This window comes from Cervus elaphus, chromosome 2, assembly GCF_910594005.1.
Source record: "Cervus elaphus chromosome 2, mCerEla1.1, whole genome shotgun sequence".
Lineage (NCBI taxonomy): Eukaryota > Metazoa > Chordata > Mammalia > Artiodactyla > Cervidae > Cervus > Cervus elaphus.
In genome coordinates this window covers 25,279,401-25,306,228 of record NC_057816.1, presented here as the reverse complement: position 1 = coordinate 25,306,228, position 26,828 = coordinate 25,279,401, and the positions used below count along the sequence as shown (strand labels likewise).

General features: G+C 47.8%; 1 protein-coding gene across 11 annotated transcripts in view; it reads right to left on the bottom strand.

Annotated features, from left to right (window-relative positions):
* The window catches only part of NAV2 (neuron navigator 2), a 421,317-nt gene that overhangs the window by 341,168 nt on the left and 53,321 nt on the right, over positions 1-26,828 (bottom strand). Inside the window, exon 1 of one of the 11 annotated variants that reach the window (XM_043874992.1) lies at positions 9,785-10,070. The exons of the other annotated variants lie outside the window; for them this stretch is intronic. Within the exon in view, the coding sequence (XP_043730927.1) occupies positions 9,785-9,835 (51 nt within the window). The 5' untranslated portion in view covers positions 9,836-10,070. Of the gene's footprint in view, positions 1-9,784; positions 10,071-26,828 lie in introns of those variants that run through there. 11 annotated transcript variants of the gene reach the window in all.

The following is a 26,828-nucleotide window of genomic DNA, read 5'->3' as shown; positions in this document are numbered from 1 at the left end:
TGCAACTGAACACACACACACACACACACACACACACCAACCTCCAGATTCCTAGCATTATCTGATTATATACATGCTTTCTCTTTTTTGACTAATTTGCTATCTGAGAACTCTTCTCCTCTTTACCTTGCATAAAGAAGATATGCCGCCAACCGTCTCTGAGTGAGAAGCAACTTGAGGAGGAGAGAGGGCAGAGGGCAGGCACCACAGATGCAGGAAATACAAAGTAACACAAACCTAGCTGTCCCCACATCGTCATGCGTCAGAAATCCGTGTTTTCAAATACGGGCCTCTTGAAACCAAACCCTAGTTCAATCTGGAATAGTCCCCTCACTAGACAGGCAGTGGGACAACTTCCGAAGACTGAACACTACTGTGTCTACAGCTCCTCACTTTTCCCCCTACGGCAGCCAGACATTACTTTGTGGAGAGCACATTTACTACTGCAGTTAGAACCTGAAAAAACAGCCAATCAATGCAATAAACCCAGTTCACTTCATTTCAAAACATGAACTCATTGTTATCTCAGGAAATATCACCTTACTCTTTAGATTAAATGTTAGCCCAAGTCTAGGAGGCATTCAACAGTGAGAAAGTAATATACTTTAGTTGGCTTCTCCAGACTCAAGTTTCACCAAAACAAGTTTCATACAGAGATTCGCCAAGTACCGGGTAACGGGATATGGCAGGGTTACGTCATCTGCGGCCCATTTCCAAAGAAACATGGCTTTTCCAGGTGGAATTCTAAGTGCTCTCTCTTCTCTTTATAATCTTTGTTGCACCAGTTTGCATGACGAGTATTAGCAGATGCATTAAAACTGGTGATAAGCTATGAGGCCTTGGGGCAGTTCGTTTCATCTGCCTGGGTCCCTGCATCTGCCTTTGTGAGGTGGATGGTTGGGGGCTACTAGTCAGGGGGCCCTTTCCTGAGCTAACATCCCAAGATAGTCAGTCCTGGACTCCACTGTCCAGCTCTTCCTGTGGTTGCCTTGGCACAACGTCCCCCAGCCAGCCTTCGAGTCCAGCACCCGAACACCCTGTGAGTCTTCCATTCTCTGAGTAGGGACGGAGACAATTACCTGGCAGATTGACTCAGTTCATCTCCCAAGTCCACTGCTCAGCCAAATAGTCAATGCTGACATTCATCTGCCTTACATGTCCTCAACTGCTTCCCAGGCACAGGTAGAGATATGAAAGAGAACCATCTGGGCCCTCGATCTGGTGATGATCACGGTAATGAATTGTTATTGACTGCTTCTGAGGTTTCAGGTCCTGCACTGAATACTTTACTTGCATCATCTCATTTAATTCTCACAAAACCCCTCTTGCATATACATAACATAGGAGGGAACTGAGACGCAAAGAGATTAAATGATTTGGCCAAGATCTCACAGCTAGAAGGTGGCAGAACCCAGGATTTAAACTAGGCCTGCCTGACATGATACTGTGTTTCAGCCAACCTTGATACTTGGAATAGCCAAGTATACACAGGAAAGCCTCTCACTTTGCCCAGGACAGGACTTGATTTACACCTGTATCCCTGGACAATTCTTCACGTACCCTTTTTACTTTCAGAAATGTCTTAGCTTGGATGATAAATTATCCAGTCACCTACTTACAATGCCTATTACAATGAGGGGTGATAATAATGATAATTGTTATTATTACACAACCATGTCACATATGCAGTAAACCACTGCATAACCACTCTGAAGAGAGAAACCTCTCCCAGCCTCCCTATCCTTCTGCTTACTTTGCTGTATTTTTCTCCACAGCATTCATCAACATAAAAAAAGTAGATTTTGCTTATCATCTCCACTACAATATAAGCTCCACACAGGCAAAATAGCTTTTTGTTTACTAGTATATCTCCCAGTTTGTAGTAGATGTTTCATAAATACCTGTTGAGTAAAGAAACACGTTATTAAAAAAAAAAAACAAAACAAAACAAAAAAAGAAACACGTTATTGTCATTGGAACAAAAGCAAACACTTCTCAAGCAGTTACTAAGTGCTTTGTTCTGCTCAAAACCTGGTGTGTGTGTGTGTGTCTGTGTGTATGCTGTCAAGTCTGACTCTCTGCGACTTCATGGAGTGTAGCCCGCCAGGCTCCTCTGTCCATGGAATTATCCAAGCAGGAATACTGGAGCGGGTTGCCATTTCCTACTTCAGGGTACCTTCCTGACCCAGGGACTGAACCTGCATCTCTTGAGTTCTACACTGGCAGGCAGATTCTTTACCACTAGTGCCCCCTGGGAAGTCCCTTGCTCAAAAAAATCAAACTCCTCAAGTTTGGAACAGTTACCTTCATCACTTTATAGAGAAGAAACAGAGCCTCAGAGAGATGACGTAATAGTCGCCAAGGACACACAGACCACTGATGGCAGAGCTGGGAGGGAAGTGATGCTGACCACCTACACCCCAAACGCCACTCTAAGTCTGGGAGCACAGACAGCGCTCACACACACACACAGCACAAGGCCTCAGGGCAGTGTGCAATCAAAGGAAGGTTAGCACTACTGCCTGTCAGAGATCCCAGAGGGAGTGTGGTCAGGCAGGGCTTCTTAGAAGAAAGGAGACTTGATTTGAGCTTTGGAAGACAATAGAATATGGACAGATGGAAGAAGCATTTAGTCCCAGGGAGCAGTGAAAGTGGAAAATCACAGGGCTGACCATGCTGATTAGAACAAACAGCTTCTATCTGGAGGCCCTGCAGAGCAAGATTTAAAACACGGCCATCACCTAGAGGGCCTTGAATGCCATGAAGGAGTAAGTAAGCATTCACTAGGAAGCAGGATCCTATATACAAGAGCTTTCCTACCAGGAATGATGTAGTGGGCAGTCTGGATTCCTGAAACTTCACAACAGTAACAAGGCCAGAGAAGCTGGCAGGAGCTTCAGCTGTGAACCAGGACACCCCCTGGACCCTCTGCAGATACCCATCCAGGGCACACATGTGAGCTGGTAAATCTCTGATTAAAGCACCTTCCTCCCCAAAGATTTGTTTGTGTTTTGGGTCCTAACATATTCCTATGAGCATGCATCCCTTCTCTGCCACGACAAAGATAACGTATAGTGCTTGTCCCACTCCACAGGGTTCTGAATGGATGCAATTAGTGTCCGTGGTGGCAAGGACCATCCTCTCCTATCCTCCCAGCCATCCCATACATCTCCATAATACCTTCTTATTACACTGTTTAAACAATATCTATCTACTCATTCTATCCCCTCTTTTCACAGCCTCTCCACCTCCTTGGCTGCTACTTTATAACGTGAGCCAACACATCTGCAACATCTGGATCAAAATGAACAACCCTTGGGAACAGCCACTGTGTCACCTGGTCAGTAGCCCTAGGCTCATAGCTAGATGGATGATGGCAACCTGGTCCATATATCCTGGACAGCCTAGACATCCTGAAGAAAAGCTTAGCCACATGCTTTCTGGGTGACTGACATTTATAACAGAAGCCAGAAACAAAACATATAGGTTGTTGTTGTTCTTCTTCTTCTTCAGTTGCTAGGTTGTGTCCAACTCTTTTTGACCCCACGGACTGAAGCTCGCCAGGCTTCCCTGTTTGTCACCAACTCCCAGAGCTTGCTCAAGCTCATGCCCATCAAGTCGGTGATGCCATCCAACCATCTCATCCTCTGTTGTCCCCTTCTCCCCTTGTCCTCAATTTTTCCCAGCACCAGGGTCTTTTCCAATGAGTGAGCTCTTTGCATCATATATCTTCTACACATACACACACATATATATACACACACACACATATGCGAAGAACCTTGCATCATATATCTTCTACATACACACACACACACACACATAGATACACACACATGCAAAGAACTGACTCATTGGAAAAGAGCCTGATGCTGAGAAAGACTGAAGGCAGAAGGAAAAGGGGATGACAGAGGATGAGATGGTTGAATGGCATCACTGACTTGATGGGCATGAGTATGGGTAAACTCCGGGAGTTGGTGATGGACAGGGAGGCCTGGTATGCTGCAGACCATGGGGGAGCAAAGAGTCGGACACAGCTGAGCGACTGACCTGAACTGATATGTGTTTTTTTGCTGGCTCCACACAAAAATAATTGCAGAAGTAATGTGAGCACTGTGGGGTCACCAGAGGGACCAATTATAAATCTCAACAACCATATCAACACAAAAATGAAGGAAAATGTGTACCTTAAAAAGTTACCTTAAGGGGAAAAAAAGTTACCCTAAGGAAGTCACTTACTAATTTCAAGTGTTTTTTTTCCTCCTCTCCTGATATTCATTTCTTGATTTTCCCAGTAATTAGAGTCAAAACCCTCCTTACATGCATTGGTTTCAATTCTGAAAAGCATATCAAGGTCATGATGGCTCATTACTCACAGCAGAAATACACATGAAAATGTTCCTGGTTTCTCCAGGAAAGGATAGAATTTCTTGCTCTAGAGATTTTTGAAATTAGCAGAAAATGGACAGGATGATTTCAGTACCTGGGAAATGGTAAAATCTATGCCAGTTACAATTAGTGGAAAGCAGGAAAAAGTTCTAAAAGTTTCTGAGAGCTGAAATTGCTGCTATTTTCCAGCAGAAGAGAGGAATACCTTCAGATTAGTGGTCAACCAGCTCTATCCAGGAAAGAAGCAAAAGTTATCACTACAAGATCAGTCCACACACAGAAAGATGAATAAGAGCTGGAGGATCATTGCGTTTTAAACACAGAACCTGGTTGCTCACAGGCTCTGCAGCATCCATGGCATCCTGGCCTTTGGGAGGGGGCAGTGTAACTGCAGAAAAGCAGACGGGGCCCTTTAACCCACTGACCTCTTTTAATCTGCTTGTTAGCCTGGCTGTGGGCAGGACCAGGGGGCCTGTGATCAATGCCTCTCTGGGGAAAGGTCAGAGGTCAGAGGCACAGTCCCTCATCATCATTATTCTCAATTATTCTTCATTCAGAGCCACTTTCTCCCCACTTTTGAGGGAAGGCCCTGTAAGCATTTTCCAGGACACTGAAGGGTGATGACCCAACCCAGCCCTGCACACTCTGTTTCCTTTCGTCCCTGCCTCACTCACTGCATCTCCCTGACCAAAGAGGTTAATAGTAGGTAGAAACTCACAGAGAGGCCCCCGCAGGAAGAAACCCCAGCAGTGAGCCCAGGTCTGTCCACAGCACACTCACACATACCCAGCTCAGCAGAAGGCCTTGCTGCTCCCCAGGACCCACTCACAGTGTTATGGCAGAGCAGTTCAAGGCAAGGCCTTTGCCATCAGACAAGACAGAGGTTGTATGAGTTACTAACCTTGGAATCTTTATTTTTCAATTAATTTATTTTAATTGGAGGCTAGTTACTTTACAATATTGTGGTGGTTTTGCCATACGTTGACACGAATCAGCCATGGGTGTAACTAACCTTGGAATCTTAGGCAAGTCACTTACCCCACCAAACTGTAATTTCCTCATCTCAACAATGGGGATAACAGTTTCTCTTGCACAGTACTATGGCAAGGATGAAACGGAATAAAGCTCAAAGTAAAGGATCAATGCATGTTAGCTATTAATAGGCTGAACGTTAATTAATTCTATGATTATTTTAGCAGTGCGATTTTCTGTATTTCCTTGATGATAAATGTAAATAATGGTCATTGCACAAAAACTAAAACATAAGGAAAAGTATAGACCAAAAAAAAAATCCTTGATAATCTACCCCCAAAACTGGGCACTGGTAACAAGTGTGACTATTTCTGTTCAGTATTTCCTCTGTGCAGAGAGACACACACACACGCTATGGGATCATCTTGTAATTGCAGAAACAACTGCTTGTCAACTCATCAGGCCCTGAGTTCAAAATCTGACACACACTTCTTTCTAATTCTCATGGTAACTCTGTGAGGCACTGTGATACCCAGTTCAGTTCAGTCGCTCAGTTGTGTCTGACTCTTTGCGACCCCATGGACTGCAGCATGCCAGGCCTCCCTGTCCATCGCCAACTCCCGGAGTTTACTCAAACTCATGTCCATTGAGTCGGTGAAGCCATCTAACCATCTCACCTCCGTCATCCCCTTCTCCTCCCAACTTCAATCTTGCCCAGCATCCGATGAGTCAGTTCTTCGCATCAGGTGGCCAAAGTATTGGCGTTTCAGCTTCAGCATCAGTCCTTCCAATGAATATTCAGGACTGATTTCCTTTAGCATGGACTGGTTGTATCTCCTTGCAGTCCAAGGGACTCTCAAGAGTCTTCTCCAACACCACAGTTCAAAAGCATCAATTCTTCAGCGCACAGCTTTCTTTATAGTCCAACTCTCACATCCATACACGACTACTGGAAAAACCATAGCTTTTACTAGACAGACCTTTGTTGGCAAATGTGATACCTGTTTACAGATGCACATAGCAAGGCCACAGAGGCTGCAACCAGGTCCCAAGGCCAGCAGTTCCTGAAGAGCTGTGGCCGGGGGCCTCTCTAGCTGGAGCGCCCACCTCTCTGCCTGAGGACAGGCAGCGAGGCCGCTCCCCACCTCCTTGTGCTTTTCCTCTCCTCATTCTTTGACGCGGCCACTTCTCAGAGGACACAAGCTGCTCCAGAAGTGGCATCATTTTCTTCTCCCTGCCCTGCCCAAGTTGAAAGAATCTCAGAGAAAGAAAGTGGGGTGGGCGGGGGGGGGGGGGGGTTGGTAGGCAACAATAAGGATGTCAGAACCACCCACATTACGCTCCAGGCCTGGGCTCACCCCTCCCAGGGGTGCTTCAGGTCTGAACAGTCAGTCACCTCCTCTCACTTTCATCAAAGGCTCCATGACCCTGTCAGATGGGATTTGGACAGAGAAGACTCTACCAGCTACTGGCTTCTACCCGAGGTGGGCAGGTGCCTTTCTGACATCCCCCTGCAGAGATAATACATAAAGATGCAGGTTTTGCCTCTAATTACTCTTAGCCTTATTTTCATCCAATTAACCTTAAAATAGAACATGAAGCAAAACCTTTGGTTCCACTGCTCAATCAGAACGGTGAGCTTGCAAGCTAAGGGTTAACTGACTTCATGTTTATTGAACTGCACCAGTGATAAAAGTTCAGGCACCCACCTCTGGCCCCAGGCCCCATTCTGGGATGGTTATTCACACACAATTGACTTCTTAGAGAGTTCCTTCCTACAGAGGACCACTAATGACTCAAAGGTTTAAACAACAAAAAAAAAAGGTTTGTTTTCTTCAAGCTCATTAGGAGAAAAAAACCATTCACCCAACAACACAATGGAGAGCAGAACATTTACCTTTGAAGAAAATAACAATAACAACAACCATTGTTCCCATTTTTAGACACCCAAATATCAGACTTGGGGCTTCCCGCTCAGCTGGTAAAGAATCCGCAGGCAATGCAAGAGACCCCGGTTTGATTCCTGGGTTGAGAAGGTCCCCTGGATCCCCTGGAGAAGGGACAGGCTACCCACTTCAGTATTCTTTGACTTCCTCGGTGACTCAGATGGTAAAGAATCTGCCTGCAATGTGGGAGACCTGGGTTCAACCACTGGGTTGGGAAGATCCCCTGGAGGAGGGCATGGCAATCCACTCCAGTATTCTTGCCTGGAGAATCCCCGTGGACAGAGGAGCCTGGTGGACTATAGTCCATGGGGTCGCAAAGAGTCAGACACAACTGACAAAGCACACAGCACATATCAGACCTTGGTGCCAGATCCTGTTTCTATATTCTCACTTCATCTGTTCACAGCCTGGGGAAAGGGCTATAAAACTCTTTTACAGAAGAAGAAAACTGATTCTGAGATTAGTAAGCGATAAGGCTAGAATTCCAACCAAGAATCACCTAAGAGCAAAGTCTTTTCCGAGGAGCACAGCCTCCCACCGTGAAAGGACTCTCTGCACAGTGTCAACACCTAACAAACAGGTAAATCAATCAGCAAAGGATGAAACAGGAAACAAACTAACAAGGTGTCACTTAATGACGTGGCCATGGTTTCATGAGGATTCTGCAGAAAGCTGAGGCCCATCCTTGAGGGTAGCAGAGGCTCTCTGAATGTCAAGGTGCAGTCCGTGGCTCCTCCTGCCTGGGACAGTAGCTGTTGCCTCACCCAGTTCGAGCTCCTCCAGCCCCTCCCCCACCTGGCACAGGAGTACTTGGGTTGGACCACAGCTACCTTGGGTGGTCCTCACAGTTCATTTGAAAAGTGAGCCTCAGATCTGAAGACCCAAGACAGACCCAATAAAGGCTGACCTTTGACCCATGTGGGGGAACGCTCCCTCCACAAGCTAAAACGGGGCAGCTGTTTTGGAGCCGTGAGGACATGCCAGCCCTTACCGTGGCCACCTGCTACCAAAGCTGTAGAAACCATCCCCTGCCACGTGCCACATTTTCCCTGCCTGGAAAATAACTTCTTTCTCTCTTGAGAACTTTTAGGTCTGGTTGTCCGTCACTACCCAGCCCAGACCAGGACCCAAACTTCCCGCGCTGGATCTTAGAGCAGCATCTCAGGTGTAACTTGGAGGGGAAATGTGTGAAACTCTGGGCTCACCCACAGCAGTCTGGCTGGAGAAAGATTCCAGGCAAGGATTAGGGAGCTGGAGTCCTGACACAGTGCAGTGAAGGTGCATAATGTCCGCTCATGTTACAGCACATTAAACGAAGTTGTAAAATAGTAGCTGAAAGTGAGACAGGCCAAACATAACACAAGAAGTATGAAAAGCAAGGTGCCGTTTTTCCAACAAATAAGTTCATTATACGAAGAACGAGCTTAGGTTGACTGAGCGTCTTAGTATCCAATGCAGCCGCTGTGAATTTTTTTTTTTGGGGGGGGCAGCATCTTTAAAGAATTCACCCCCAAAAGTATTAATTCCAGTTTATTAATAATACCTATTCCCTACTGAGCCCTTAGTTTCGGTCAGAAACCTACAAATATGATTTCTTATGCTCACAGTCCGCTCAACAAGGTGAAAACTTGCCCCAATGTAGTGAGGAGGAAACTGATATTCAAGGGGGTAACTGACCTGGCCTCAGTACTGCCTGACTTCCATGGGGAATTAAGGTCCCCGCCAGCTGAAACCATTAGATAAAGAAGTCACAAAAGCAAAACCCAAAGAAGAGCCTCCCGATCCCTTTTTGCCCTTGTTATGGAGAAACCATTCAGGCTTCCTAGAGCAGAGAGGAAAAAACGCCGCTCTCTGCAGTCGTCCCCAGAGTGATGGGCGGTTATTTTTGAAATCGGAGGAGGGAAAAAGTACCTGCAGCCTAGATGGTTCTCAAAAGCTTGAAAGAAAACGAAGGCATTGTGAGAGGCGGCAGAAGAGGTCGCGGTGCATATTCAAGCTGGGCTCAACGCTTATTTGTCCAAACAAGCCAACCCTCAATAGAAACCAACACTCGCTAGCACCCCAAACTATCAAAACACAATGAGGGCGGGGTGGAGAGAGGGGGACAGACCACGCTGAGCCAGGACCCGCCTTGAGAGCACGGACCTACGCGCAGGAGACAATCCCCGGCTTGGGCAACCCTAGAGAGCCCCAGGAATTCCTGGGTGGAAGGGTCTGGGAGATATGCAGCCCATCCCACCCGCCTTCAATCGCTCACACATACGTATGCACATCGACTTTCCTAGTTTAAAAGGAAACACCACCTGAAATCTATTTTCAAAACAATAAGGGAAATACCAAGAACGGGACGCCCTTCAGGGGCTTTCCATCGTGGGAGACAGCCCTGATGGGTATGGGAGGGGTGGGGGTGGGGGAGACTGGTGGGGAATAAAAAGCAGAGCAGTGCCCTGGGAGTGAGGGCTGCAAGCCACCCTTACCAGCTTCATGGTGGTGTTATTCTGGTCCCAGCGCCACAGCATCACGCTCATCTTACTTCAAGGCAAGGAGGGAAGGAAAAGAGGAAAAAGAAAAAAAAACAGAGGGGGAGGGGGCCGAAGCACCTGCCCGCGCGGCCGGCAGGTTGGGCCGCCCTGTCCGGAGTCGTTCTCTCCGCCCCCGGCCCCTCCGGGCATCCCCGGCGTCCGGGGCCGCCACCGCGCGCTGGGACCCTCCCCGGGAGCACGGCGCCCGCGCTGCCCGGCTCTCGGGCCTCCCTCGCTCGCTCCCCGCCTCCGCCAAATCAAACAGCTCCCCCTGCGTCCGAGCGCCCGCGCCTCGCAGCGCGGGGGCCGCTGGGGCCGCGGCGGAGGGGGGTCGGGGCCGGCGGGCTCTCCGCCTCCTCGCCGGCCCGCGGGCTGCCCCGCGCGGCCCCCGGCGCTTCTACGGGCCGGACCCCCGCCGCGGAAGCGGCGGGAGAGGGGAAGGGGGCTCGAGGAGGGGAAGGGGGCTCGAGGAGGGGAAGGGGCAGAGGTGGTTGCGGAGGGGAGGTTCTTCAGTCTCTCCCGGAGGGTGTGGGTGGGTGGGCGGGGCAGCCAGGCAGCACTTGGGAAGGTCCGGAGGGGCGCGGGGGCGGGAACCCAGGGGCTACCCGAGCGCAGTCGGTGGCTGCCCGGTTCTCGCGGGTCCGGAGCCCCGACACGGCCCGCGCCCCTCTCCACGTGCGCTCAGCTCCGTCTGCATTTTGTTTCTGCACCGAACTCACTCAAGTTGTCCGACAGTGGTCACTCTGGGGCCGCCGCCCCCCAAGAGCAACTGGAGGTGGATATATACCATCGCTACCTTCTCCGCTCCCTGTCACCCCCCTCCACGCCCCCACACACACACACACACACGCTTCCCAGGAGCAACTGGAGGTGCATATACCATTGCTACCCTCCCCGCCCCCTGACAGCCCCCCACTACACACACACACACACACACACACACTCCCCACCCCAGCCCACACGCCGCTCCGCCAGTATCATTTATTTCCTGCTACGTGAAGGACGCAGTGTGTTTTCAAACACACCTGGCTGCTGCTGCCAGAGAAAGGACCTCCGTGGAGGGGGCGGGGACAGACGAGGACAGGCGGACCGAGGAGAACGCAATGTGGCCTTTGGTTTCCCCTTCTGCCTCCTCCACCTGCCGCAGCCTGGGGACCGGTCCCCTCCACCCTGTGCCTGCCTCTGAGAGTTTGCGTGGCTGGCATCTCTTCACCTTCCTGTTCAACCCTTGGCTTGGGTCCCTTAATCTAGCACTGACCCTCCAAGGCTCCCTAGCAATTTTCAGTACCCTGCAAAGGCTCAGGAATCCTTTTGCTCGCCATGGCAAGGTGGCACGTGCCATCCAGACCTCAGGGCTGTATCTGATTCGGGCTGCACTGACATCTTGGGATGGAAATTCTGGTTCTGTCCTGCTGATAGAGAACTCATGCAACTGCTTGATTATGCATTCATTTCAGGAAGTCAAAACCGTTCCCAATGAGGGGAGGTGATAAAATCGGTACTGGTCTTCTCAAATTGATCTTTAAAACATGCAACTAGATCAAAATGCTGCCTTACCTCACATTTTTCAGGATTTGCTTTCCCTTCAGAGTTGAAAAATCCTGTTTCTGTGACTTGCAGCTTCGTTTCCCAGCCTCTCCCCCTGACTTGTGCACTCCAACAACACTGGCCTTCTTTCTTTTTCTCACACATGTGGAAATCCTTCTCACCTCAGAACCTTTGCACCTGATGGTTCCTCTCCTGAGTCCCGGTTTCCCCTAGACCTATCCATGGTCTTATTTTCACATCGCCTTCTCAAAGGGACTTTTGACTTTTCAGGTAGCGACCTTCTCCTTCCCACACTCTTCTACCCCAGGACTGTCATCTTTCCTTCCTTGGTCTACTCACTTTGTGAGTTTAACCCACCTGTATTCTTGTCTGTTTTCTGCCTCATCCCATTAGATTAGAAACTCCACAAAAGCAGAGACCTTGCCTGTTTTGTTCCCCCAAAGTGCCTGGAACTGTGTTTGGTGCAGAGTGGGAGCTGAAGGAAATGAAAACTGTTGACAACTGACCTTTTCTAAGTTCATGCAACTTCCTCTGCAATGAGGACTGAGCCAGACCCCGGCAGCACAGCCCACGTCCCACATCCTGCTGGAGGCCCTGACCTAGACTGAACGTCTGCAAGGGACCCTTCAGTGTATATCTCCACATATATTTCTGGACAGTGAAACACAGACAGTCATCTTTGCTCCTCCAGGGAAGGGGCACATCCTAGGGAAACATAGAAAGGGGAGAGCAGGTGGCATTTAAAAAGCATATTCCACATTAAAATATGCTTATGTGTTTGGAAAAATTCTAAAATAACTTTTTTTCCTGAAAATAAATCTGGACAAAAGCTTATTGACCAAGAGAGCAAAACACAAGCTCTCTATTGCAGCTGCTTTAAGCTGGAGTTTCTTGGAGTCCAGAGACCTTCTGGTTGTAAGAAAATATTATGAGACTGGGTGTTTGTATGTTTTCTGGGGAAGCATCTACAGTTTTATCACATTCTCTAGGATACTTAGAACATTAAAAAGCCACATGTCTCTAGGAAGCCACTGAGCATTTGGTCCCCAGTCAAAATCTGACTGGTCAAAGATAGAAAACACCACTCATGGTGCACGGAGGACCTGGTAGGGGTGCCTTTTGAGAGGGCACCTGCCCCAGCTTTAATTAAAGAGAATAAATCCCATGGCCTTGGCTTTCAGATCTCACACCCATCAGACCACAGGTATGCTAGCTTCTTTAGCAAACACTCCTTGATCACCTACCATGACTCACTTGCCCAGCTCTGTGCTGGGTATTGGGAATCAACAGAGGGTGTGTGTGTACACACCCCTACCATGCACATATACATTCTACTGGAAGATGGACACATATATTACTAGTTGCAGTGCAATGTAACAAGTGCTTCAAAAGAGGGCTATACACGGCTATATATGGCTGGGCCAGAAAGAAAAAAGTTATGAGCAAGACTGGAAGAAATTCAGGGAGGTGACACTGGCCTCCATCTGGAAGGATGAAGGCAGGCTGAAGAGAGGAGGCATGCATCCCAAGAAGATAGAATAAAAAAAAAAAAAAAGAATAGCACGTTTCAAGGGTACAAAGGACTGAAAAAGCATGGTAGGTTCTGTGTGGTCAGAATGTGAAGATGCAGTGGCAGGAAGTGGGGCAATGTGTCAGGCTGGAGCAGGCTAGGTCCTTATGAAGGAGACTCTGCGTTCAATTCTTACGAACTGGGAGAGTGATTTGACCAAGTTCCCGTTTTATAGGTGGACCTCTATTAAATAGCAAGAGGATGGCTTTGACAAGGTAGAGGCTGGAGGGAGGGAGACCAGTTGGAAGGCTGTTGAAATCACAGAGGGGAGACAGAATAAGGACCTGAATGAGGAGTGGTGTGTGAAAAAGGAGACTGATGTCACAGCAATCCACAGACGCCCTGAGTGACTCCAAGGGGTAATGGCTGTGCGTTCACCACGTGTCAGGACCCTGCAGATTTTCAGAGACAGACATGGTGCCTTAAGCCTCCTATCCCTTGGAGAGCTGTTTCTCATTCACCAGGTGCCTCTCCCAGAACTTTTCTTCTTCTTCCTCCCATTTCTGTCTTCTGCCACCAAAGCCCTTGATGTGAATTCAGAGAAAGAGATCAGCCTCTCTGCGTGTGAATCACATAAGACTAAGCTGGTGGGAACAAGGCTTGTGAGGGTCTGCCCTGAAGTGGGGTCTGCTTCCTCCCAGCTGTTGGCTTCTTTTTTCAGGCTCTGGCCTTCTGACCTCTCCCCTGGGCCTGACAATTCAGCGCTGACCCTCACAGGAGGTGACACTCTCAGCTTAGCCCAGCTCCTTGAGGGTGGCCTCTCTTCCACTCTCACAGTAGCCATGAGGCAGGACTCCAGGTCCCAGTGTTGGGCAACCCCTAGTGGTGCTGAAGCCCGAGAGGCTGAGCTCTGCCCTTTGCCAAGAGTGTCCTGTGTTCTAGATCTTTCCATCCCCAGCATCCAAGAGATCCATCTCATACCATCCAGCACTGGCTCATTCCCACATCTGTCTTCCCTCCTCTCTACTCGGTCTCCCATCCAAGTACTAACCAGGCCCGACCCTGCTTAGCTTCCGAGATCAGACGAGATCGGGTGCGTTCAGGGTAGTATGGCCGTAGACTCTCCTCTCTACTCGGAATTGCAGCCCAAGCTTCGGTGGACACATAATACATATCTCATGAATGAAAGTGGGGGAGTCCATCTTGCTCCTCAAGGCAGAATGAGGAGGAAAGAAGAATCCAGAAAGCACAGTTTGAGGTTTAGAATATCAGAGACTGGCTCCTCCATGAACTTTCTTTTCCTCGCCCATACCTGATGATCTCTCAAGCTCCTTCTCACTCCTAACTCCTGCAAGTCCAGCTCCTGTCTGATAAACCAATTTGTGTCCAGCTGTAAATGGCTTAATGTGTTTCCCAGATAACGGATTTCAGTTTAACAGGGGTCTTCCACTCTTTCAGCCAAAGCAGTGACTAATGGGGTAAAGTTCAGACGCCGTGGAGGCTGGCCCGGGGAGCGGCAGACAACACGGGCTCTCTAGACGGGCCTGAATGTGGGCTGGTGCCTTTCCACCCACACATAAGGCGGACAGTGGGGAGATGCCAGCTTTTATGTGGTTGGCCCAAGGCTGACAAAGTTTCAACCAGAAGCAGTGTGCACCACAGAGTGAGGGATAAGCTAGTTAGCTAGACATGGGGAGTCCACTGTTCCTCCCCACCCCACCCCCATGAATAACCAACATCAAATAGCAAAGGACCACAGAAAAGCTTAGCATCACCTGTCAAATGAAAATTCTAGCCATATTAGCAGCTATTTATTAAGCATGGCACAGATCAACTTTCACTTACTTATTCATCACAGCCCTGCTAAGAAAGGTCAGAGAGGGAGAGTGATTGACTCTATTCAACCAACTCAGACACCCCAGACAGGTCAGTCTGCCTGACCCCCTATCTCTGCAATGTCTGTATTATTGTCAAACTACATACAGGAAATGAAAGCCCAGAAATGCCATCCCTGGGATAATGAAGAGGACTTGTGAGCAGAAATTTTTGCCAGGGGCTCTCAGGCTTATTTGAAGTCTCTGTACCACTCTGGAAGGGCCCTATGGTCTTGGCTATGGGGAAAGAAGGTGTATAAAAATTAAAATAAAAGGTTTGAGGAAGTACTCAGCTGGCAGGCTTTCCAGACTTGAGCACCCAATTTTAGAAAAGCACTAATCCTTCCTGAAGAAACAAATTCTTGCCGAAAGTCAGGGACAAGGAAGGTCTGAGCACGGGAGGTCCCGTCTCCCCTCTGCCAGCCTGAGTAACCTGAAGGTCAGCCTGGGAACACCGGGGTCTGCAGGGGGTCTTGCAGAAATGATTGGAGGGTTTGAGAGTAAGCCACATGACTTTCAAGGGGGCAGACACCTTGTCACAGTGACAATCTACAAATGAATGAATGAATACGCCCCTAGAAAGGGCTGGGCTGGCTGGGCTAGCAAAGGACTTCTCTCCACTCTGGCCTCTCCCCTTTTTTCTTAAGATAGAGAATTATGTAAAGGCATCTCCCAGCATATAAAGTGCCACTGCCTGTCATGTGTTCCATGAACAGGGTTTAATTGGTTGCTTCCTGGCACACAATTTTCTTTCTTTCTTCCGGCGACAGGGGTCAGGTGGTGATAGAGGATTTCTGGGTGGAACAGGGTCCCCAGTCGCTCCTCCCAACGTCCCAGTGGTCTGTCCACCCCCTCTGGACTAGGCCACCCACGGGCACACCACCACACCCTTGGCTGGGCTGTTCCCTCAGGTTGCAAGTGCTTGTCCCTCCATTCTCTGCTGCATGATATCCTGAAAGAATGTTGTCCTTTCAGGACCCTGAGCAAGACTAATGCCGTGGGTGAACTTCTCTTAAATCCCTGCCCCATCAGAACACACCCTCCTCTGTGGTCCCCAGTAGTCTATTTCTATCTTCTTGACAGCCTTTATAAAACAGCCCATCCTCTTTTGGAGTTAGGGTTGGTACATTTTATTTGCTGGTATGAATATTAGTATTGATATTAATATTATTACCACTAGACCATAAGTTGCTTAGAAATCCATGCTCTATTTTAGTCATCTTTGTACAGGCAGAATAGTGCTTGGCTTATCATTGGTATAATGAAACACAATTGACAAATTCAGAATGTCAGGGCTATAGGGGGCAGAAAGATCATCCAGTTCCCCTTCCCCCCGTCTTCCAGAAGAATCCCTGTATATAACTCCTTCCACTAGAACGTGCAAAATGTGTGAAAAATAAACCCAACCGAATTGGGAGGCCGGAAGCACCAGAGATGGCATCTTGGGCAGACCCCTGGGAAGAAATCAGAAGTCCACGGTTACTCAGACTAAAGAGTCATGTGTTTGCTGAGAATCTGGATATCTGATATTTCCTTTTAAAGGTTACTAGAAGGAGAGCTTTTTAAATTCTGCCTTATATTTCTCTATAGTCAACCTAAACACTGCCGAACATGTAAGGGGCACGGGGTAAAAAAATCAGGGTGAACAAATAAGGAAGTAAAGGCTAACTTCAAAGCTCCAGGGCAAGAGGTTTTGACTTCCACAGGGCAGCCGAACTGGTCCCAGACAACAGAGGACACCTCTCTGAAGAGTGAGCTTGTTTATCCCTCGTATCCGAGGTTGCCAGGTGCCCCTGGTATTTATTTGCTCTACTCAACACCCCAGGCCTGGGGGCTCCTCCTCCAGCCCCTCCCCCTCCCACCGCCTCAATGAAGCTGATAAAGGGTAGAAACTGCACAATCCTCGGGTGACCTCTGACCCCCTTTTGAAGGGCCTCCACCCAGCCCATCCTCCCTCTAACTCCCACCCTCTGAAGAGCACCGTCTCCAGCTCTAACCCGAAGGAGGTGTCAGGGCGTGGGGACCCAAAGATGTTTTGGGAAGTGACTTAAAGACTTATTTGGGGCTTATCTAGCCTACTCAGTTGGGCTAGGGGTTCACATAAGGTGAAATAAATGACTTGAGCAAAAAAAAAAAAGAAAAAAATTAAAAAAAAAATTCTGCCACAAAACTGCGGGCACAGAAATATGGACAGCTATTGTCAAAGCACTTAAGAAAGTTCAGTGGCTTCTAATTTTTGTCCTCTGTTCTGGTTTTGCATCTGAGTGATTCAGAGAAACAGTTTGGAACAGATCTGCCCTCAGACTCACTGGGGTGTGCTGGGTCGCCGGGTTTTGCTTTGTTTGGTTTTCGGTGGTTGTGGTTTGGTGGGGGAGAGGGTGGTGTGGTTTTGTTTATTTTATTTTCCCTGTGGGATCAGCCCTTTCATTCTGGGCCAGTGCTGGTCACCAAGGATTAAGGTTAGCAATTTAAGAGGCAGTATCTTTCCCAAGGGGCCGTGGTCTACACTTCCTGGGGACTGTTGAGGAACCAAGCGCCTCACTAATAACTCTGCTCTTGGGAGTGCAATTGATTTTCACGGAAAAGTTACATGATGGAACGATTAAAGGGACACAAATATCCTACAAGTGGGCTAAAAATTATTCCCCAGTGGGTTTTTTTTTCCCCTTGGAACAAAAACGGTAGGTAAATTGATTCCACTCTTATTAGGCATCCTGATCTCACAGGAGATGGCCACACACACACACAGCCGTGTACACAATCCACCAACAAGGCTCCTCCCTCCCCTACCCCCACCCCCAGGAAAGGGTGACCATGATGAAGGCCCCTGAGGACAGGATCGGGGCTGGCACTCTGGATCCAGTCCACAGGGTCTGAGATGAGGAAACACAGGAGGAAACAGATGTCTGAGATGCACCAGCTGAGACAGTGTGTGTACACAATCACCCTCTCGTCCAACGTCAACAGAGGACAGCCCGGGAAATCCCAGAATGAGGGCGCTATTGTTTAGCAGAGGAAAACTCCCAGCACCACTAACAACTCCCTTCTGGCTTCCGTGTAGGCCCATGAAATTACTCTGGTCATAATTACTGCTGCTGTTGATCAAAGGGCCTCAGCAGTTGAGGCCATTTCTCAGATCCTAGACTAAGAGTAGAGAGGTACTTTCAAGCCAGCCCCCTTTCACAGCTTTGTCTCTGGTCATGCCCCAGTCAAATGTGAACATCAAGAACACGAGATGACCTGGTATTATGTTTATGAAAGCACTTTCTCATCAGTTACCCAGAGAACAATTTTTAGAACGATTTATGAACTACGTTGGATGGCTGGCATGATTTTCCAAGGGGACACTGAGGCAAAAAGGGGTTAAGTCAACTGTCCAAAGTTACACAGCTGTTTAATGAGAGGGCCAAGCTAGGACTTAGATCTTATTGGCTGCTATCCAAATCCACTCTCATGGGTTCTCAAGACAAGTGGATTTTACGTAATAAGAGTATTATTAACAAAAGCAATAGCAGTAATAATAATTGATGCTTTCACCAGTGAATTTCTATGTGTTAGATACCATTCTGAGAACTTTGCATTGTAAAACCTCATGTGAAACCTTATGAAATAGATTTGAAAATTACAGAGGGTGAATCAGGATAGAAAAGTGAAATAACTCACCCAAGTTCACAGAACTGTCAACAGACATCTCTTGGAATTAAACTCTGTTAAGATGCAGAATCTACGCCCTTAACCTGTGCTGTTCCATCTCTCTTTGTGGCAACATCATAATATAATGTGAGTCTAACATGAAAAATTACTATAAATGTAGTCCACTGAAAGGGTTTTGATAAAATAGGTACCATTCCCATTTAGTGGGGTTTTGTTTTGGTTTTTGGCTTGTTTTTGCTTGGTTTTTATGATTGTTGTTACTACAAATAAAATTCCATCAAATGCACCAAATTCTTTCTCAGATCATGCAATGGTAGGCCGTTTTTCAATAGCTCTGTGACCTGGGGCAAGTTATAAATCTGTCTCCTCTTCTATAAAATGGGTATGATTATATTTACCTCTCAGAGTTGTTTTGAAAATCAGGTGGGATACTATGTATGAAGGCACCCAGAAGCTGTAAATTCCTAGAACTAGTTTCCCAAAATTGGTAGTAAGCAAAGTTTACTTTGTTCAATAGTTTGCATATGTCTCTTAACTGCAGGACTCCTAGGAGGCTTAAATATGCTAGTGAGCATCCTGGAGCTCAAGTAGGAAACCAGAAATGGAGTACTTCCCAAAGTTGACTATAGAACTCTTTGGAGGAAGCATCTCTCCAGCTGTAATTCCAAGTAACCCACTTCACGATTTGTCTCCCACAGAGTGGAAGCTGGCATGTGTTTTCCCAGAGGAACCCTTTCTTCAGCAACATTCAGAACAGCTCCAGGCCATCTGAAGTCACCCCTAGATTCTCTCACTTTGAGATTTTGCAGCAAGAGGCTTAAGTCTGCACTTCAATTATTATAACTATCAGTTATATCTTTATAACAGGATATGAGTTACAAGTAAGAGGGGCTCTGGGACTCTAACAGAAAAGGGACAAGAGACCTTAGATGATCCCATTCTAATTCGTGTGTCCTACATGCAAGCTGGCTCCTCCTGCAGAATCACCCCAAGGACTAGTCACTCAGAATGTGTGGCTGGCCCCTGACATAAAACCAAGATTTGAAGGCTGGCCCCACTGCTGATGAATCCCCATTCTTCTAGGACGCACAGAGTATATGGGGAAAGCATAACATGGGACGAGCCCAACACACGGGGTGTAGTTGGACGAGAATGCATGCCTTTCTCTGCTCTGACACCACTATCACATGGAGGTGGAGATGGGGTGTCTAAAATCCCCACTTGCCTACTTAGCATGTCCCCAACACTGTCTAAGCTAATCATCATCTTCCATCCTCACAATAACTCTTTGAAAGTGGTACCATCAACATTTTACAGAGCCAGTAATGGAAGCACAGAGATGTTAGGTAAATTGTCAATCATCATATAGCTCATAAATAGTGTAACTGGGATTCCAACATGGGTTTGCCTGAATCCATAGCCTTGGACCTAAGATTTCAGGCCTTTCAGGTTGTCTAGAGCAATGATCCTCAAAGAGTGGTTTTCAGACAAGCAGCATCATCAATACCTGGATACTTTTTAGATATGCCAGTTTCTGGGTACCATGCCAGGCCTACTGAATGAGAAACTCTGGTTGTTGCTGTGGTTTAGTTACTCAGTCACGTCTGACTCTTTGCAACCCCATAGACTGCAGCTTGTCAGGCTTCCCTGTCCTTCATCACCTCCTGGAGCTTGCTCAAACTCATGTCCATTAAGTTGGTGATGCCATCCAACCATCTCATCCTCTGTCATCCCCTTCTCCTCCTGCCTTCAATCTTTCCCAGCATCAGGGTCTTTTCCAATGAGTCGAATCCTTGCATCAGGTGGCCAAAGTATTGGAGCTTCAGCTTCAGCATCAGTCCTTCCAATGACAGCAACTTGTGTTTTCTTACAAGCCCTGCAGTTCATTCTGAGGCCCACTAATGATTGAGAACCATTGCTCCAGGGACAAGGGCTTTGTACCAGGTGATGGCATCATATTACCTGAGAAAGGTAACACAGCCAGCCAGAATGAGTCACTATCTAGTAGCATCACGCAGCAACAAGCAGGGTGCATGAGGTCAGGACTGAGGGATTAGTAGTTATTGTGGGGAGGAAAATAGTGAGCTCGGTGGTCCCGGGACACTAAGGCCAAGATAGAATGGGGCGGGAGAGCTGAGGTCCAGCTTGAGGGCAGGAAAAGGCCAGGGCAGCCAGACCTGGGAATATGCCACCACTCCCATCCCATTCCATCCCACTTCCCACCTTCCCTCTTCTCACAACCACAGACTCTCAGGGCAGTGCGGTCCTCAAGGATTCCTGAGTTCTCATCCTACCAGAGCCTCTGCTTGAACCGCCTGCAGTGACGGAGCGCTCACTGCCTGCAGGGTGGTTCTTCTCCCTTCTGGAAGCTTCTGCCTGTTACATTACGCTTGCCTTCTATGAGATTCCTGCGTGTTTCCTTACACTAGTCCCTGCCTCTCCTTCCTCAACTCCATGGGGGCCATTTCAAACTCACCTGCCTCCGGGCAGCCCCCAGATGTTTGACAAGCCCAGGCTTCCTGGGTCCTCTCTGGTCTAGGACTAAGGCCACAGCTCTTTCAAGAATTCCTCTTCTACCTGTTTTCATGTCCTTTCGCCACCCTGGGCCACCTGAAAAGGCTTGCACCCGGAAGCTCTTATCTGCCACTTCCTGTTGGCCGAACTCACCAACCTCCACCACACGGAGTAATACCAGGCTGTCTGAGCAAAGAGCCCTGCCCCGCAGCGGCGCCTTCCTGTGCTGTGGTGTCCTGCAGGGGGGCTGCCCAGACCCCTTCCTGATGGAGAGGCCGAGGGGACGGAGTGCTGACTGCTTTTCCTTCTCTTCTTCCTGCTGAGAACATGGAAAACGACAGCCCTGCCCTTCAGAGATTGCCTCCGTTCTGCTTTCTCAAGGAAATGTTTTTCTGAGACTCACTCCACGTGCGAGGAGGGAGGCTCACCAGTGAGAAAGTGCTGCCCCACTCAGCTGCCCCCACCCCCGCCCCCATAACCTGGAGGAGCTCCTCTTTCCTGCATCTCTCCAGTGTCCCAGGACTGGGGGGATATAGCAACCTGTTGGAACCCTCGGCTGTCAGAGTTGATAGACATCAGGCTACGTCAAGGCCCCACAGCCTCTCTGCAGTTGGCAGGGATTGAACCCTTCTGCAGAGATGAGATAGTGATGAATTGGTCTTCTCTGGACAGACTGTGGTTATCTTCTCCAAGGAAGCCAAGGCAGAGGCTGGACCGGCAGCCTGGAGATCGGGGCTCTAGGCCCCATGGTCCCAGGACATCCTCCGGAAACAAACTGCTTAAATTCAGACTTTGGTCCACCCTGGCTAGCTGTGTGACCTGGGGCAAGTTATTTAACTTCTTGTGAGGCCTATGATCTCATCTGCTCATGGGGACATATATATGGAGCGCCCTCTTTCAAGGTTGCCGTTGAGGACCACATGTGACACACATATGAACACTGGGCATGGTGCCTGGCACATGGTCAGTGCTCATTGGATGTTTCTTGTTTCTATTGGTATTACTATTTCACACAACTTGATTAGGGATCAAATTACACATAACTAGAGCCTTTTTAACTTTGCAAAGACTTTCTTAATTCCTTGGTGATCCTAATAACTCAATGAGATAATGATGTCAAGACTTACCACTACCGTTGTACAAGTGAAAACACCAAAGGCCAGAAGAGTCAAGTAACTAGTCCAAAGTCACACAGCAGACCAGTCATCAGATCCCAAACCATCTGACCTCCTGCTTACAGCACCTGAGGCACGGCTGTGATGGACAGTCTGATTTGTAATACCATTGCAATTTCCCCCATGTTCTATACCTGTCTTATTTTCTAAAATCAAGAGCTAGACTCTTGATCTTGGACATAAAATTCTACAATCTCGACAGTAAACAGGCTCCCCTGTCCTACACTCCCCAGTTTCTATTCTAAGGGGCATCCAAGGAAGAGATGCCTATATCTTTTCACTTCCCGACTTGGCTCCTGGGGCAGGGGTGGGTTTGAGTGGTGTATGAGTCAGTTTATAGCCAATCTCACTGCTTGATCCAAGGCTCACTGTCTGACCCTGAGCCAGAACTTGAGGATGTTGGCACCAAGTTGCCTGGGAGTCCTCCATAGGACCACCTATGCAGCATCCCATCCACCCCCTGGGTGGAAGGGGCCCAGCCTCTCTTTTGCAATGACATCTGGACTGGAACAAGGCCGGGTAGGGGTGTAGGGTGGGAGAAGGGTATATCTGCCTGCTCTAGATGTACCCCCCTCACTTGCCAATCCAAAGGGACCCCTCGGAAGAGGTTTTGGGGTGTTTGTGCCTGGGGCTGGGAGTCACTATGTTCTATTCAGTGGCTCCAGAAATACTAGATCTTTCCACCATGTCCCATCTGGACCTGATAAGCACCATCTCTTCAATGTCTCTGCTAACAGGATCGAAGGCTGGTTTAGCTGTATATTCCAGGGAGGGACAGTTTATCTCAGTGCTCTTCCTGTGGCTCCAAGAGATGCTTCTCTCCATCCTCAAGAGACATCAGGAATCGGCTCCACTGAGCACTTATCAGCCAAGGATGCTCCAGTGACATCAGCTTCCTGAGAGCTGGACAGTTCCCCTCCCTTCAAAGCCCGGCTTCGCTCCCCTCCTCCCGCTGCTCCTCCCCTGTTCACACTTGGATTCACCTTCAGACCCCACGGCACATAGAGCTGGCTTCTCACAGTCCTTGCTGTCACCCAGAGCACAGCGTGGTGTCTTCACCTGGTCTGTCTTTACTAGCCAGAGCCCACAGGGCTGAGTGGTTATAAAGAAGGGCCGCCTTGCTGTGCATGAAGGATATTACAGGGGCTGAAAACTATCTGGCAACAGAACTTTTTTTTTTTACATTTATTAACTTATCCAGCAAGTAATTTTTGAATGACCACTAAGCGCCAGGTTCTTTTCTGGGTGTTGGCGAGAGAGTGGGGAGCAAGACAGACAGCCTGACATCGAGGGGCTGACATTCTGCAGTGGCAGAACTGACAAAGGGGTGAATGTATAGGATGTGATACAAAAAAAGGGTACAGCCGGGTGAGGGGCAGGGTGCCTGCGGGGGAGGGGCGAGTGCCAAGGAGACACCTGCCGGCGGGGACTTGAACAAAGGAAGGAAGTGAGCCATGAAGTGACTTGAGGAAACAGGTCTGGAGCGTGCCCGGCCCTTAGCAGAGGGTGGTGGTTGTGCTCACGGGCAGCCTGCAGGCCACTGAGGCTACAGCAGAGTGAGCAAGGCAGAGGGTGAGAGGTGGGTGAGATTCAATTACACACACACACACACACACACATTCTTTCCCAGATTCTTTTCCATTATACATTACTACAAGATATTGAATATAGTTTCCTATGCTATACAGTGGGTCCTTGTTTATCTATTTTATGTATAGTAGTCTAGTGTTCATGTGTTAACCCCAAGTGCCTAATTCACTACCCTCCCTCGCCTTTCTCTTTGGTAACCGTAACTGAAGATGTGGTATACATATACAATGGACTACCACTCAGTCATTAAAAAAAAATGAAATAGTGCCATTTGCAGCAACATGTGTGGGCCTAGAGAGTATCATAGTAAGCAAAGTAAGTCAGACAAAGACAAATATCATATGATATCACTTATATGTGGAATCTAAAAAAAAAAATAAAAGGTCCAAAGGAACTCATTTACAAAACAGAAATAGGCTCACAGACATAGGAAACCGTTACAACATTTGTAAAGAGTTAGGAGGAGGAGGAGGAGACAGATGGAGAGAGAAACAGACAGAAAGATGAAGGCAAGGAAGAAGGAGGTGATTTTGTGACACAGCCTATGTGGCCCACAAAACCTAAACCAGTTTCTGTCTGGAGCTTTGCAGAAGTTTAGTTATCCCCTCAGACTGAGATCTGAAGGCCACTAAGCGGTCTGGGCTTCATTTCCAGTACTGTGGGGAGTCACCGGGCAGCAGATGCCGGGGGCCCTGCACAAGCCAATGGTATGGCCTGAGGTCTGTTGTCAGCGCTTCCTCCGGCCCCACCGCAGGAAAACCCAGAAAAGGGCTCCGGGAGCTGCCGCCACACCCACCCGGACTGAGAGGACGGTGGCTGTGTCTGCGATGCTCCTGGGGGCTGTGGTGAGGATTCGGCTTGGGGGGAGTTTTTGTTTTATTTTTATTGGAGTAGAGCTGATTGACAGTGTTGAGCTATTTTCACGGGTATAGTAAAGTGAATCCGATATACATATAAATATATCTATGATTCCTCAGATTCTTCTCCCATGTAGGTCATTACGGAGTATTGAGTAGAGTTCCCTGTGCTACCCAGCAGGTTCCTATTAGTTACCTATTTTGTGTATAATAGTGTGTATATATCAACACCAATTTCCCAATTTATCCCTCCCCACCTTACTTCCTGGGGCCTGGAGAAGGAATAGGCTACCCACTGCTGGCCTTCCCTTGTGGTTCAGATGGTAAAGAATCCACCTGCAATGCAGGAGATCTGGGTTCAATTCCTGGGTTGGGAAGATCCCCTGGAGGAAGGCATGGCAACCCACTCCAGTTTTCTTGCCTGGAGTGTCTTCATGGACAGAGGGGCCTGTCAGGCTGTAGTCCATGGCATCACAAAGAATCGGACACGGCTGAAGCGACTCAGCACATCACAGCACCTTGCTCCCTGGTAAGTGTAAGTTATTTTCTACATCTGCAACTCTCTTTCCACTTTGTAGATAAGTTCATTTGTACCCCCTCCATTTTTTAGATTTCACATATAAGCAATATCATGTGATATTTGTCTTTCTCTGTCTGACTTACCCCACTCAGTACAGCAATCTCTAGGTTCATCCATGTTGGTGCAAATGGCATTATTTCATTGTTTTTTATGGCTGAGTAATATTCCATTGTGTATATGTACCACATCTTCCTTATCCACTGCTCTGTGGATGGACATTCAGGTTGCTTGCATGTCCTAGCTATTGTAAATAGTGCTGCAAAGAACATTGAGATGCACGTATCTTTTTGAATTATGGTTTTCTCCCAGGGTATGCCCAGGAGTGGGATCACTGGATCATATTGTAGCTTTATTTTTAATTTTTAAAGGAATCTCCATACTGTTCTCCATAATGACTATATCAATTTACATTTCCAGCAACAGTGTAGGAGAAGGGTTCAATTTGGAAACATAATTTGTGTCATCAATTGAATATGAGATGTGAGGGAAAGAGAGGCATGAAGGATGACTCAGGCTTTTAGCTTGAGCAACTGATGATGTAATGAAATGTTGGTTTCATTTACTGACATGCGGAAGGAAAGCAGTTGGTAAGACAGGTGTGAGAAATCCAAAGTTCAGGTTTGGCCATGATCAGTTTAAGATGATGATCAGATATCGAAGTGGAGATATGTATAAACACTGTCTAGTTGCTAAGTCATGTCTGACTCTTTGAGACCCCATGGACTGTAGCCCACAGGGCTCCTCTGTCCATGGGATTCTCCAGGTAGGAATACTGGAGCAGGTTGCCATTTCCTTCTCCAGGGCATCTTCCCAACCCAGGGATCGAACCTGAGTCTCCTGCATTGACAGGCAGATTCTTTACCACTGAGCCACTGAGGAAGCCATACATGGACAAAATATATACAATGTCATTTTCTTATACCAAGATAATAAATGCTATGTATGACTTCTTTAAATTTACATAGTGCTACAGCATATTAATACCCTGCGAACTTCAAAAAACCAAATACATTTACATTAGTATTGTTGATCACCAAAATGAAGGGGAAGGAGACTTTACAACTGTTAAGAATGTGCAAGTGTCCTATTAAGGCAATATTGATCCAGATGATCATTTAGTATCTGCCACCTCAAATGCCTCAGTTCTGGAATGCCTGTTGTGACAAATGCCACATAAAATGTAAAAAATGATGATGTTACTGATGTAGTTGGAAAAAAGAATATACTAAAGACTTTTGTGTGAAATAAGATAGTCATGCACATAACAATCTACAAGGAAAATGTTCTCCATTTGTCTCTTTCATTGATGAGAAAAGTCAAAGTGAAAAGTGAAATCCCTCAGTCACGTCTGACTCTTTGCGACCCCATGGACTGTAGCCCACCAGGCTCCTCTGTCCATGAAATTCTCCAGGCCAGAACACTGGTGTGGGTTGCCATACCCTCTTCCAGGGGATCTTTCCAACCCAGGAATTGAACCCAGGTCTTCTGAATTGCAGGCAGACTCTTTACCACATGAGCCACCAGGGAATCCCTGATTGACTGAGAAAACGGAGGCTTAAAGAGTTAAACAGTTTCTTTAGAGTTAGTTGTACGTGCAGTTCAGCGGTGGTAGAGCTGGGACACAAAGTCAAGAGTCCAAGTTCCTCACCTCACATCCACTAAACTGAACACAGCCGTGACTGCTCAGGGGGGCACTC